The following is a 13,556-nucleotide window of genomic DNA, read 5'->3' on the forward strand; positions in this document are numbered from 1 at the left end:
GGAGGGAAAATAAGAATATTTCAGAAATAGAGACTAGAAAATGCAAATGGATGGTACAGGCATGGCTGTTCTGTTGTTCTGGTACCTTCCAGTTGAATCACAGGTTTTATGTAACCATTGGACCAGCTACCATAAAAACAGGTTGTGAATGGCAAGGTAAACCTTGGTAGGCACTCTGCAGGATGCAATCTTGAGACTTTGTTATACCTTTTTATTGTGCAGCAGGCCCAAGAATTAAATCTTGGGGAGAGCTCCTTATGTGAACAACATATGGATAATCAAAGAGAGAAGCCAGAGATTGCAGACAGAAAGAGGGGCAAGCAGAGGATGAGCTAATGAAGCAGGCATGCTCAGCACAGGCATGAACAGGTGGAGGGGAAGGCACTTCTCTCCACAGTGAACAGCAGTGCACAGCTCCAGGGAAAGCCCAGGAGCTGCAGCCATGGCTTTGCAGGCAGGGTGGGGAGTGGCAAGTGGTGCACAGGTAGGCATCATGTGTCAACACAGTGCTGCCTACCTGTGCCAGGTGCTCAGCATTGCTTTACTGCATTGCTGGCCTGCTGCAGTGGCACAGTGCATGTGAGTAGGAATAAAATGTTAGCCATGGTGTCTCTGGGGACTCTGCAGCAGCCACTCATCATTTCATGGACCTCAGATCTTCCCTCTGATGCAGTGTACCCTTTGCCACCAGGGCAAAAAGGCTCATTAACAATCAGTTGTTCTTTGGAACAAGCACAGAGGAGTTTATTTCAGTTTTTTCCCTCTCGCTTGAGCTATAGCATCATCCTTATCTCAGACTGGATCACTGCTTTCCTCCTTTCTCCTTGACCTCACCAACAGTGTGAAGACACAGAGATGACTATTTGTTACTAGGGTTCATTGTGGCCTGCTTCTCCTCAGCTCTCATGTCTTACTCGTGTCACCCAAATGTGTGAAAGTTTCTCACAGTTCTTGCCAGCAGCTGCCACTTTCTGTCCCTGCCACTGGCCACCAGGCTGACCCCACAGGTTTCTTCAACCCCACATGTTGCAGGCAGCTCTGTCCAGGCTGGGTATGTGCTGCTTATGCCTCCTGGGCAGAAGCAAGGATTTACAACCAGGGTCTAAAACCTCTCTGAAGAACAATTTGAGGCCAAGTGTTCCCAGTGGCAAAAACATGAGCCACTGTGTAAGTCTGCATTGCAAGGTTAGTTATGTAGGTATCGACTCCTCTTCAAGTCTCATGAAAACTGTATGTCCTGGGTAATGCTCAGTCCCATTGATGTGATCTGCTGTGATAAGGGGAAGGACTCTTCCTTGAGCTGGTTTGAAAGGATGAATTTATTTAAAGCTGTGTACCAAATTGGGTGCGTGGGCCTCATGGGACTCAGCAGCAACAGCACCGCTTGCCTGCTGTCATGGCGTGTCGGTTTGCCAGCAGGGCACCAAGCCAAACCAAGCCTGCCACAGCCTTGCTGAAGCTGGGGAATCTTCACCCAGGCCAGACTCAGCCCTGTCCTTCCTCCTTTGTTTGCATTCTTTGTCCTGCCTGGTTTGTGCTCTGCGAGGCTTAGGGCAGTGCAGCTGCACAGAATCATTCCTTTCCCCCACAGACAGGCAGTCAGATTCAGTTTGCAGCAGGGAGAGCTGGATGAGAAATGTGCCTCTGATAGATGGGATTTGTAAGATGTACCAGCAGTAGGAATGTGACAAGGACACTGGTATAAAACACAGAGCTGATGCCAGGTGCTAGGGTCTCTGTACATGAGGCAAGAAAATATACCATTGCATACTCGAGTTTTAATTCATACCCATTTGAATTAGAGCATCAGATCACACTGTTAGCTTAAAAGCACCCACACGGCATGATTCAGATTTAAAGGATCTGTTCCCCCCTTTGAAGCTCCTTTTAATTCAGAGGAAATCTCTAGAAACAGCAATACTTCATCCTCCTGATATTGGTGGTTGTGAAAAAGGCCCCAGATCTCCCTCCCTGTATTACTTTTTCTCCCTCACTTGCACTTTATATTCTATTTCAAGGTCCTGCTTGAGGCTGTAATTCCTCCAGAGCTCTTGGATTCAACTAGTTGACACACAGCCCAGTTGTTCCCCATCACCACGCCAGGCTGTGCACGACTGCACTGGTTATTGTGTGTGCTTGTAGGCAGCCTACCCAGGGACAGCCAGCTTGTCCTGTCAGGGACACCCTGCACCATCCTTTCTCCTCTGCAACTATGCCTTAATTCAGGAGCATGATGCTGGGGATAGAAGGGAAATTAAGCCAGGAAATTAGGACACACTTCATTAAGAAACACACATACACACAGAGTTCTGCTTAGCCCACCGTGCACTAGGCTGGGACCAGGTAACAAATCACTATTCATAATCGACTTCCTGTCAAGTGGCATTCATTATTCTGTGCTTTTGTAGTGGCTTAGGAAAAACCTAAATCTCTGTGGTTCCCCCTTGAGACAGGTGGGTTTTCAAATTAATCCCTTCCTCACTGGCCTACTTTATTTCTGATTGATGCTGTGTGGTATAAGAGTTGAGGCTGGGGTGATCACAAACTTCCATAAAAAGACAAAGGCAAAAGCTCATGCCACCCTGGGGGGCTTTTGGGGGATTTCTTTTTTTTTTTTTTTTTTTTTTTTGGTGGTGTTGTTGTTGATCTGTTTGAAGCTTCAGAGTGTTTAGTGTGAGGGAAATCTCAGTACCTTGGTACAGTCAGTGTCCCCTTTTCCTCTCCCTTGTTAAACCTCTGACTCTCACTTGGCAGTCTGACTCAGCGCTTACCATTCACACTTGGAGGCAGGTTGCAGTTGTGATTTCCATCCCATCACCTTGGGCAAATATTTACTCCTCTTTTCCCAACTTGTATTTGTCTTTAATGCTCCTCTTTTGATCCTCTCCTTTTTTTTTTGTTCTCTGCAGCTGTGGGTGTGCAAATAAAGCTGGATTTGCTGCAACGCAAGTTTTGGATGGCCATGCAACAGGTAAGAGCATCAGCAATCATGCAGAGACACAATTCAGTGCTCTTTGTCAGCAAGGTCAATGCTATGTTACATCACATATGATGGCATTTTAATGAGGGCTTTTGTGGAATTCATATTAAAAGATTTATGAAGTAGATTAGTTTGAAGTCACACATTTCTGTAATCCTTTGACAGCACTAATGCCGTGTGAGCCATGAGTCTGTTCTGCAGATGCCGTGGTGACAGTGTCAGCATCCTGGCCTGGCATTAGCTGGGCTGAATGTGACACATTTAATTGTGGAAATATGCTTGGGCTCATTCAGCCTTTCAGAAAACTCATGGAAATCTGCAATTTTGGGCACACAGAAAAAAAAATCTACTGCCTTCTCTTATCATCTTGATAATGATAACAAAACGCTACCAGCTTGCCAAAATAAAAATTATTTGCTCCAGGGATATGCTTTTGATTGTTGTCCTAATATTAGATACTCTTCTGGAGTGAAGGAAGTGAAATAATTAAAACAACTCCCCTGGTCTGGAAAGCAAGACAAATGAAACACCTTTCCCTCATCACCCAGGGGCTTTCTTCCCAGGCTTTGCTTTCAGGGGGGTGTGCTGGAGGGGTGAGCATGACAGGACTGTAGCAGCACACAGCAAAAGCAGCTCTCTGCTGTCAGGAGAGAGAACTGTCATCAGACAGGGATGACAGAGAAGGTAGGAGGGCAGGAAGCTGCTCTGTGATGACAGGAGCATCCTTGCAGGTGGGGATCACATAAACCTAACCTGAGCTAAAAAGATTTCTGCAAAGCACATGAGCGATCCTGAAACAGCAACAGAGAGCTTAGTTTTAAACACCCTGCTCAGGGCCATAGCCAGGCAGCTCTCACACAAACAAGCCCTCATGGGTGTTAAGTGAAGCTGGGAGGCCTTATGAAAGCAGGTGAAGGAGGCCTGTGTGCCAAGTGGCTGTGAGCCGTGGCCCTGGTAGGTGCTGGTGTGAAAAAAGGCTCCATGTGCTTTCCCAGGATGTGAGCACTGTTGGACAGAGGAATGACTAACAGATTTTGTTTTCTCTCTCTCTCCTGCCTCACTGATGCTGTGCTGCTCTGGATGTCCACACTGTGCCTCCCAGCCCAATGACACTGATGTAAGTGGACAAAAGCTGGAGACAGGGAGGCATCCTAGCATGCCTGGCTTGGCTTCCTAATTGTGTCATTTGTGTGCCAGCATATCATAGGCACTGTCCCTTGTCTGTAGCCTCTGGAGAGGGTCCAAACCTGTCACAGGCTGTGTTTGTCTTCACAGTAATTAAGTATCTTTGGCAAAGCTCAAACTGCTCTGGGTCACAGAGACCTGACCAACAGCAGGAGGATGCTGTGAGGTGGGCTGGTCTCTGAGGAGGGAGCAGCAGATATCATCTCAGAAAAACCAGAGAGCACAGGCTCAGCTCTGCCCCCTCTCAGGGGCTCCCTGCAAGCTGCCAGTGCTCTCAAAGCAGGGTCCTGGCTGTGCTGCTGCTGCTGCTGCTGCTTGGCCAGCCCAGCAGCAGGCACTGCTGGAACTTCTCCAGGTCTGGAAGTGCAGTGGCAGTGAGACTCAGCCCTCACTCTGCTGAGGAGGATGTGTGAGACACGAGCCCTTCTTGTGGAAAACCACTGTGGTTCACCTGGGTTTCTGTGCTGATATCTGAACCCTGGGCTCTGAATTTGTTATCCCCCAAGGCCATAACTGTGGTTTGTTGTGGCCATGTTTCTCTGCTGACCAAAGGAAAGAACCTGCAGGGTGAAGCACAAGGTGACCTCTGGGAATACATCCAGGGAAATAAAACAACCATGTGTTGCTTTGTGGTGAGGCAGGGGTGAGATGGTGCTTGCAACTGTGGATAAAGGAATTTTTTTTTTTAAACCATCATCCCGAGAGTCTCAAAAAGCCAGCTGGATTCAGAGTGTGAGCATGTGATATTGCAAAGCTGTGGGACTTGAAACAAACTCAGGCATCTCCAACCTCAACTGAAGTTGAACAGAGGGACAGAAAATTGGTTTTTTTCTGCAAAACTCAAGGGGAGAAACAAATTCTAACTGAAAGTTACGGTCTTGTTGTGGTCTGGAATGGCCAATTTACCTCTTGTTACTGAGAATCACCCAGAAAAGGGGTTGGATTTTATGTCTAAGGGTTTTGAGAAAATAGTGGGTAGCAGGCTGAAAGCAGACAGGCTATGTGCTATGTCAGTGTCCTTCCCTGACCGCAGAAAACCTCTGGCAGGAAGGGGACTCCATGCACAGAAAAGGCAACACTGTGTCAGCTTTCTTCCCTCTGCTAGTGGAGAAAATAGAATTAAAAAATAACACAAAGAGACAGACACATGCAGCCACGGCAAACTCTGAACAATTATGAAATCAATAAGCACCTGAAGGGCTTTGTTACTCACCACTTAACCCCTCGTGTGCCCACCCAGTTCAGTGTTGTGAAACACATGTCAAGTCCACTACGCAGAAATTCTAAATGAAAGAAGTGGATGCTGCCTTGGGCTACATGTGCACCATTCACATCCTATTTTATCATTAGATGTCTGGAGAATAAAGAAACCAACAGCAACAACAACAACAAAAAAATCCCTGCCTGAGAAGAACCCTGATCTAAAATACCATGCTATGTTCTTAGTCCAGATACTAACAGATGCTGAAATGCATGCTGGTTTCTCCCTGGTGCACAATAACCTTTGCTTTTGCCCTTTCTTTACAAGTGCCTCCTCTGCTCGGAGTGCACAGGTCCTGCTGGGCACATGTCAGGGAGGCAGGTGTAGGATCTGAGCCCTCAGGAGAGGGGATGTTGCTGGTAGAGGTGGGGAGCTGGAGTGGCTGACCTGGGGGTGCTGCCAAGCTTGTCCTGGTGGAAATGCCAGCTGAATTGCAGAGCTGTCTGGGATGCTGTTCTGCAAACCTTCAGCCCAGCACTCCCAAGGGGGAGACAGTAAGATGAGCTCATGCCATGTGCTGAGGGATATACTCAGTGCAGGTGGCTCTGGCTGCAGCTGCAGGTTGAGCTCTGGGAGCCCCAGGCAAGAGGCTGTGACCTGGCACTGACCCTTTGCACAACAAAGGCCACCATGGGGACATGTGGGACAGCCAGGTGTCCGGCCACCTGGAGACACAGCAGGAGCAGATGTCCCAGCAGGATGACCCCAGATGATCACACATGGGCTGTGAGGGTATAAAAGCCCAGTTTCCTTTGTTTGGGGCCCCTCCTCAGAGGCACATGCTTGAGCTCTTTCTGTGTTGCTGCGCCATTAATAAGTTGCTTTAATGTTCTGGATGTCTGAGAGCCTGCTATGGGAAACCTGGAGTTGAATGAGTAAGGAAAACTTGTCTGGCTGTGTGAGTGTGGGGTGTCAGAGATCTGTGGGGTCACTGTAGCTGCTGCTGCTTCAGTCCCAGCAGTGAAAGCCTCTGGTGGTGGGGGAGTGACTGCCAGAGCAGCTCCTGCATGGTCACACTGGGAAGTTTCCTTCCCACCATGGTTAATTCTCTGCTTTCCCGTTGCAGTGCAGTGGCTTTGATGGTGCCTGTCCACTGAGCTGTCAGGATGATGTAAGTTGCCTCAGTTTCTTCTCTGTACCTGTGGTGGGTGTGATTGACCACCTGCTCCATGGGGATCTCTGTCTCCCCAAAAAAGGCAGTGTCTGTTGTCTCCTCACAAGAGATTGCACAGCTGGGGGACAGGATGTCATAGTAATGAGACAAATCTGCAGTTTAGGTCTTCCCCCCAGCTGGGCCAGGGCAGAGACATTGGGATTCCAGCCAGTGAAAGTCCATCTCCTTTAAATCTGTCTCCCTGGCATCCCAGATCTTCCCAAAAAAAAGCGGCTGGCAGCATGACATGCATGCTGGACACTCTCTTTGTGTTTATGCCACTGCTTCTGCCTTGGTATCAGGAATATGTGAGACAGGAGCTCATCTGCCCTGAAAAGTGAGATCACCAGAGATTTTTTTGTTTTGTGTTCATGTAGGATTTTCTCTGCTTTCTAGTTTTTCCTGCAGGCTGCAGGAAAGGGTTTTCATCCAAACTCCGTGCCTCTATTTCCTGCTTTGCAAAATAAAAGTAGATCAGCAGTGATACTCAGTGGTGGGGAGAGGGTTATTTTGTGACTGGTTATAAAACTCTGACACCTGAAGATGGAAAGTATTAGATACCATTTTACTAAAGAGAAGAGCACTACAAATACCCTTGTATTTGTACAAGGGTACAATTTGCAAGGATGCCTTGCCTTAAGTGTGGCTCACAGCCTGCTAGGCCTGCACAGAGCCCCAGCTAGAGACAAAATCTGTCACAGCTCATGGACTCAATGCCTCAAAATGGAGGCAGAGAGGGAAAAGAATTGTGTGAAACTCATGGTAGCTGAGCTGGGGGGCTTGGTGTTGAAATGCCAAGGCTGTTGGCATCATCACAAACCCACACTGCTCCATCCTGAACACAAACAGAGGAAAAGCCATAAAAGCCATCTTTAATATTGCTTCTCTTCCATCTCTGCAGATTCTGAACTGCTTCCTCATTGACAACAATGGCTTTATACTTGTTTCCAAAATACCTGAAGAGGTAAGAGAGCATAAGAAAAGGAGGAGAGCGGGGTTTGCTTGTTCCTGAATAACCCACCAGAGCTGCTTAAAACAAATGAAGTTGAATTGTGTAATAAGGGTGGCTGGGTGTAATTAAATTAAACTGTGCAGTGAGGGGGAAGGCTCCCAGCAGAGTGACAGCACATCCTAGCTGAGGAAGGAGTTTGCTGTGATAAGGAAGGAACTAGTCAAAATATCTTTTGATCAGAAGAAAGGAAATTAGACTGCGTTCCCTTGGCACAGATGCTATTGAAAGATGATCTGAGACAGGGGAAGGGAAGGGAAGGGAAGGGAAGGGAAGGGAAGGGAAGGGAAGGGAAGGGAAGGGAAGGGAAGGGAAGGGAAGGGAAGGGAAGGGAAGGGAAGGGAAGGGAAGGGAAGGGAAGGGAAGGGAAGGGAAGGGAAGGGAAGAGAAGGGAAGGGAAGGGAAGGGAAGGGAAGGGAGCAGCACTTTTGAGTGCTTCTGAAGTCAAGGTGTTCTTCAGGAAAGCAAATTGAGGGGATGGTAAGAGCAAAATGCTAAAATCAAAAAATGAAGACAAAATGATTTAAGTAAATTGGAAGCAGGAACACACCTAAAGAATTGGAGAATTTACTGAATTTGCAGAGGTGAAAGGAGCAAGGGAGAAGGCTCAGAATAGAAAGAAAAATTAGGTGTGTGGTTCCACAGCCATTTCTAGGGAGCTGAAGGGGTGCAAGTTTGATGTGAGATCCTGTGCAGCTGGGTAAAATCAATACTACCAGCCACTGCATGGTTGAGCTGCACTTTTCTGTTCTCTGATAAATTCACCACAGAGCTTTTTCTTTCAAAATAATTAAACCCCATAATTCTGGACATCAGAAAGTGATATGTGGGAACAGTCTCATAAACTACAAAGCAATAAGTCAATAGTAAGAGTGGGCTTAGAGAAGAAGTGGGAAATGAAGGGGTTTTGTTACTGACAGAATTGCAGAGTTTCATTAAAATTGCCATTGTACTCGTGTTAACAAATGCAGTTTGGGTATTTCCAAAAGGCAGCAAGTCCAATGCCAGAAATTATTTTCTTCAGCATGTGACAAACTGATTGAAATGGAAATTAAGGTAACAGAATTCCTGGTGGATGCAATTGGCACAAGCAGCACAGTTTCCACAAGGAAGAAAACTTATCAGCTATAGTTCTTTGAAAGCATGACAAAATCAGGAGATAAGGGAGACTAGATAACCTATGGAATTTCAGTTCTCTTCAGCCTTGAACTGAGTCCCTTGCAAGAACCTGGTGAAACAGTGAAGCATGAAGTAGGGACAAAGTAGCTGGGACAGAAGAGAAAGAAGAATAATTTTTAGATGGCTGTTCAGATGGAAAACATCAGTTATATGAGTCCCATGGTTTCCCACCTGGGCTTGGGTTGGTTAGCATATTCAGAATAGGCTGGCAAAAGAAAAAGGTGAGAATGTGCATTCTGCAGGCACTGCACAGTGAGTTCAGAGAGCCTGAGATGAGACTCTGAGACTCACAGAGCAAAACCAATCAGCAACACAGAGGCACCAGGGGGGATAAAGGCAGATACCAAGGGGAGCTTATTGCAAGGGATAACCAACCTCTTTTCTGTAGGAAAGGGAAAAGTGCCCTACCCAGCACACTGAACAGTCTGGTAGAAGTGTCCCTTCAATGACATGGTGTGCCAAAAAACCAAAAAAGCAAATAGAACTTAAAGACTAAGGGAGGGAAATGCTGCAAAAGTTGCATTGGCTCCCCACTCTGGGTGGCCAGGCCCTACTGAGTTTTTGGGATGGGCTGGTGGTCTTGGGAATTGCTTTCTCCTCTGACACCCATGGCATTTTCAAAGACTGATTCCTATGACATGTGTCCATCAGCTATGCCCTTTAGCTACCATGTCACCTGTGTGACCTCAACACTGCCCTCCTGGGCTCTGCCTCAGTACTTTTTCCTGCATCTTATGGAAAATAGGTTTTTCCAAAGCTCATCTCTGAAAGATCTGATTTGCAGAAACATGGCATTATAGAGGATTTGGGTAAATTATAAACATTATCCACATACCTCCAAGATCAGGCATTTTGGCAAGCACCAGAGCTGTCCTCCTCCAGCTTTTACCTTCCCTGACTTCAGAGAGTTCACCACTGTTTTTTTTTTTTCTGATTTCTTTATCCTGTTCCAGTCACTGTTTTTATTTCCTGGTGACACCATGAGTCTCCACACCATTAAACCCTACAGGGAATTCAAGACAGCACTAAATCAATACCCTGGGTTTCCTAGATGCCACCTGGATGTTGCTGCATGGGATCACTTGCTGCTGTGTGGCCTTCCCTGACCCATCCTGTAGTTTTTCCTTAAGGCATCCATTTAAAAAATGCCAAAAAAAAATCCTGTACCTGGGTTTTTGTGGGTATTTTGGCTTTTCTGCCTGCCAGAGCTGCCTGCTGCCTGCACCTCCTTCCCTGGGTGACCACACTGGGAATCAGAGCAGCTTCCCACAGGAATGGGGTGAGGACAGCGTGGCTCAGGCTCTGCTCTCCTCTGCCCTTGGGATGGGGGATCAGGGTGAGGGATTGGCTCTAATAACCTCTGTATGAAGGCAGCAGGAAGCTTACTGGCAGTTGGAAACCACCATGGAAAAGGGACTCAGGATTTTAATGAGTGACAAGTTGGAAGCTCCCTGCAGGATTACTTGGGGAAGAATGGGTAATCTCTTAATTCGAGCTAATCTCCCCATCCAGCCTCATCCCAGAGGGAACAAAGAGTTAAAACACAGAGCCAGGAGAAGGGAGTGAGTGAGGACCAGGTGCTCTGGGAGGAAGGGAAAATAAGTGGCAGGGTCAGGCTGTGCTGCAGGGAGGGCTGCTCTGCTCTTTCTGTCGTGTTTGCAGCTGTGGCCCCACAGCCACCCCTGAGTTTTTAGCTGCTTCTCACTGCCAGTCCTAGGCACAGCTGTGGATCCCAGGTCTTGAGCTCCCTCCGCCTGCTGCATCCAGATGTTCCCTCTCTCACTAAACCTCTTTTTCTAAGATTGCTGCCTTCTGCCTGAGGCATTTTGCAGAGGATGTCTGCAAGCTCTGCCCAGGTGGGACTCCAGGAGCAGGGTGCAGAGAGGCAGCCAAAAGGTCAGGATGCCACCAGAGCTCAGAGCTTGTGGAGAAGCAAGAGCTGGCTCTGTTTGAGCCATGCTGGAGGAGGAGGCTGCCTGCCTGCCCAAAGCCTGGGCAATTTGGCAGATCCTGTTTGTCTGCAGCTTCTGAGTGTACAAAAAGTGTAAATTGCTCAATGAGCCAGCAAAGCATGGGTGCATGTGAGCAGTGATGTAGCTTTTGAGTCATGTTTGTGCTCGGGGTTGCATGTCTTTGCTGTGCACAGCCTGCACATGTGCCTGCACACTCAGCTGCAGGGGGGAGTGACACAGCCTGTGTCATGCAGGATGTCAGAGCAATGCTTTGTGCTGTCAACCCCTGAAATGGAAACTTGCCCAGAGATGGGAGTTAGGAGAAACACAGCAGAGGGATGCCCAGGAGAGCAGCAGTCACTGGAGGAAGCAGGATGTGATGAGAGCTGCTTTACAAAACCTTGCTCCAGTATGGGACAGCTTTGGTTTCTGCCAAGTGATGCTTTTCTCTGTTACTGCCTGCATGGGGTACCTAAAACAGCAGCAAGCTCTGAATGTCTGGTTTGCTGTTGGAGGCCAGTTTGCTGATGCCTTTCTGAACACACTCCCTGGCCATACTCTTGCTTGCACTAATAGCTGCTCATTCTTACACCTATACAAATGATGTCCTGCACGGAGAAATTCAGCCAGACATCAGCCTCTCTTGACAGGATGGGCCTCATTTACAGCCTTGCAGTGGCCCCCTCTCCTTGTCCCACTGCCTGCAGCTTGCACTGTGTTAAATCTCACTGCTGGGTCTGCAGACTGGTATTAAATGGAAGCAGCTGGCCTCTTCACCACCCTAATCAGATTGAAAGAGCGAGGGAGGTGAAAAAAGTTAGAGCTTGCTCAGGCACATTGGACTGAGACGATTACAGCCTAAATGCTCGAAGGGGAGTTGATGTTATGCATCAATTTGTGCAGTGAAATGACTTCTAAAGCCTTTTGGGAAGAGGCTCATAACCACGTAACACTACTGCTGGATGATTACCATGTGATCTTAGGTAAATCTGCCTAAGAGTTTGGACTTTTTTTGTGGAAATGTCCCACTCAAATAAATGAAGTCATCTGTCATCTGCTAGTACGTGCTAAATGACTGCTAGCCTATCAGTGGAAAAGCAAAACATCCCAGACTGTGTGAATGCTTCCATAACACATGGGAGCTACTTACTCTGTCAGGACCCATGAGCCAGGAAAACAGAGAGAGGACAGCTCATACCTGCACTTTTATTATTTACAAACATTTCATTTACTTGCCTGTGAACAAAGCAGTGGACTTGACAGGTTTGAAGCATTTTTGCAATATGTTTGTCATGGTTTAATAATCAGGAAGGCCAGAATTGTTTGTTTGAGGAAATCTTTAAAGCAGCAGTTAGCAGATTTGAGATTGGGTCCTTATTTGAGGTTATTGACTCCAAGGTATATATGGAACCAGAGGGCCACAAGCCCCACCTTTAGTTTGGCCATGCAGGCAGAACTGGGGGGTTGTTGTCCCCCCAAATGCAACTCAGTCCTAGCTGTGCCAGTGCACAGTATGTAAGCTACAGGGATGGGTGGCTTTGTGTTGTGTTGTTTGGGCCACTGCCTGCTCAGAACTCACACAGCAGTGAGCTGTAATATTGCATTTGCTACCTAAAGAAATCTGTACATGCACAGTTTGCACATCTCATGCATGGTGGGCCAGTTCACCTAGGGCAGCAGGAGAGCAGAGGTTTCCAAAACCACAGTGCCCATGGGTAGCAGAGAGGCTCAGATGGAAGACTCAGGCATTCAGATCCAGAGAATATGGATTCCCAATAACTCATGAGAGAGTCCAGGCTTCCAATGATTCAGCATGCCTGGGTCTCTGCAGCTTGAGAGTCTTGCCTTTTTCTGACAAGCCACAGGGACTTATGTGGGCTAAATCTTTTCCAAGCATGCTAGGAATGGTGCAGGATGCCCAGCTGGTGTTGGGGGAAGTCCTCCCTCAAGCTTTCCAACCAGCCAAAGGACAAAAGCTCAGCATTTCCTCCTTACAAAAACCCTCCTTGTGTACAGCAGCCTCCAGACAAGCTAGATCAGCTGGAGCCATGGAACATTTGGAAAATTTACAGTTTATTCTATTTTTCTCTTTTTTTTTGCTTGCAGACTGGAAAATTTTTTGGTGCAGTGGATGGCTCAGTGATGACCCAGCTGCTAAACATGGGCATGTTCAGGCGGTAAGTGGGGGATCTCCACACTGTGCTTCTTGTTCTTTGCTGCTGCGTGGGTCAGAGCATGTTGGTCCCTCTGAGAAGCACTTGAGCAGGGAAAATGCACATGCTGGTGATGCTGGTGACTCTCTTATCCAGACACAAGAGCTTCTTTAGCTACCTGCCCCATCTGCTCCCTGGCTCAGCCACCATCAGCACACATGATGATGATGTTTCTCCTGTTTCTCCTCATCTCTTGCTCTTCCATCTGCTGCAAAACACAGAGAGAGACAGAAACTTCCAACCTCTGTGTGGCCAGAGAGCATCTGCTTCTCTGTCTTTCCCAGGGCAAGATGTTATGGGAAACATTTCTTGGCATTTTTGGGTACAGAAGTGCTTCAGTTCCTCCTGCCACTCAGCCTTTCTGGGGAGTGGTTGTCTGAGAGCCCCACAGATGCAGCATTGCAGCTGGCTGACCACATTTCTCTCTCTAGTAAAAATACCTCTGTTCATCTCACCCCACTCCCTCAGCCAATGTCAAAAGAGAGTTCAGAGTTTCAGTGGCTTGAAAGCAGGAACTAGGGGGACCTGAGGTAGTTACAATTATAATTCCTCTGCTTCATAGCTTGCTTTACTCACTGTGTGAAATTAGGGACATATTTCCTCCTGTGCTGACCCAGTTACATT

The 13,556-nt window shown here is 47.5% G+C and overlaps 1 protein-coding gene across 1 annotated transcript in view; it reads left to right on the plus strand.

Annotated features, from left to right (window-relative positions):
• CACNA2D4 (calcium voltage-gated channel auxiliary subunit alpha2delta 4) overlaps positions 1-13,556 on the plus strand; it is a 121,429-nt gene that overhangs the window by 93,182 nt on the left and 14,691 nt on the right. Inside the window, exons 27-31 of the mRNA XM_077178189.1 lie at positions 2,910-2,971; positions 4,083-4,097; positions 6,493-6,537; positions 7,481-7,543; positions 12,826-12,896. Coding sequence (XP_077034304.1) covers positions 2,910-2,971; positions 4,083-4,097; positions 6,493-6,537; positions 7,481-7,543; positions 12,826-12,896 — 256 coding nt within the window. The remainder of the gene's footprint in view (positions 1-2,909; positions 2,972-4,082; positions 4,098-6,492; positions 6,538-7,480; positions 7,544-12,825; positions 12,897-13,556) is intronic.

Source organism: Agelaius phoeniceus, chromosome 5, assembly GCF_051311805.1.
Source record: "Agelaius phoeniceus isolate bAgePho1 chromosome 5, bAgePho1.hap1, whole genome shotgun sequence".
Classification (NCBI taxonomy): Eukaryota; Metazoa; Chordata; class Aves; order Passeriformes; family Icteridae; genus Agelaius; species Agelaius phoeniceus.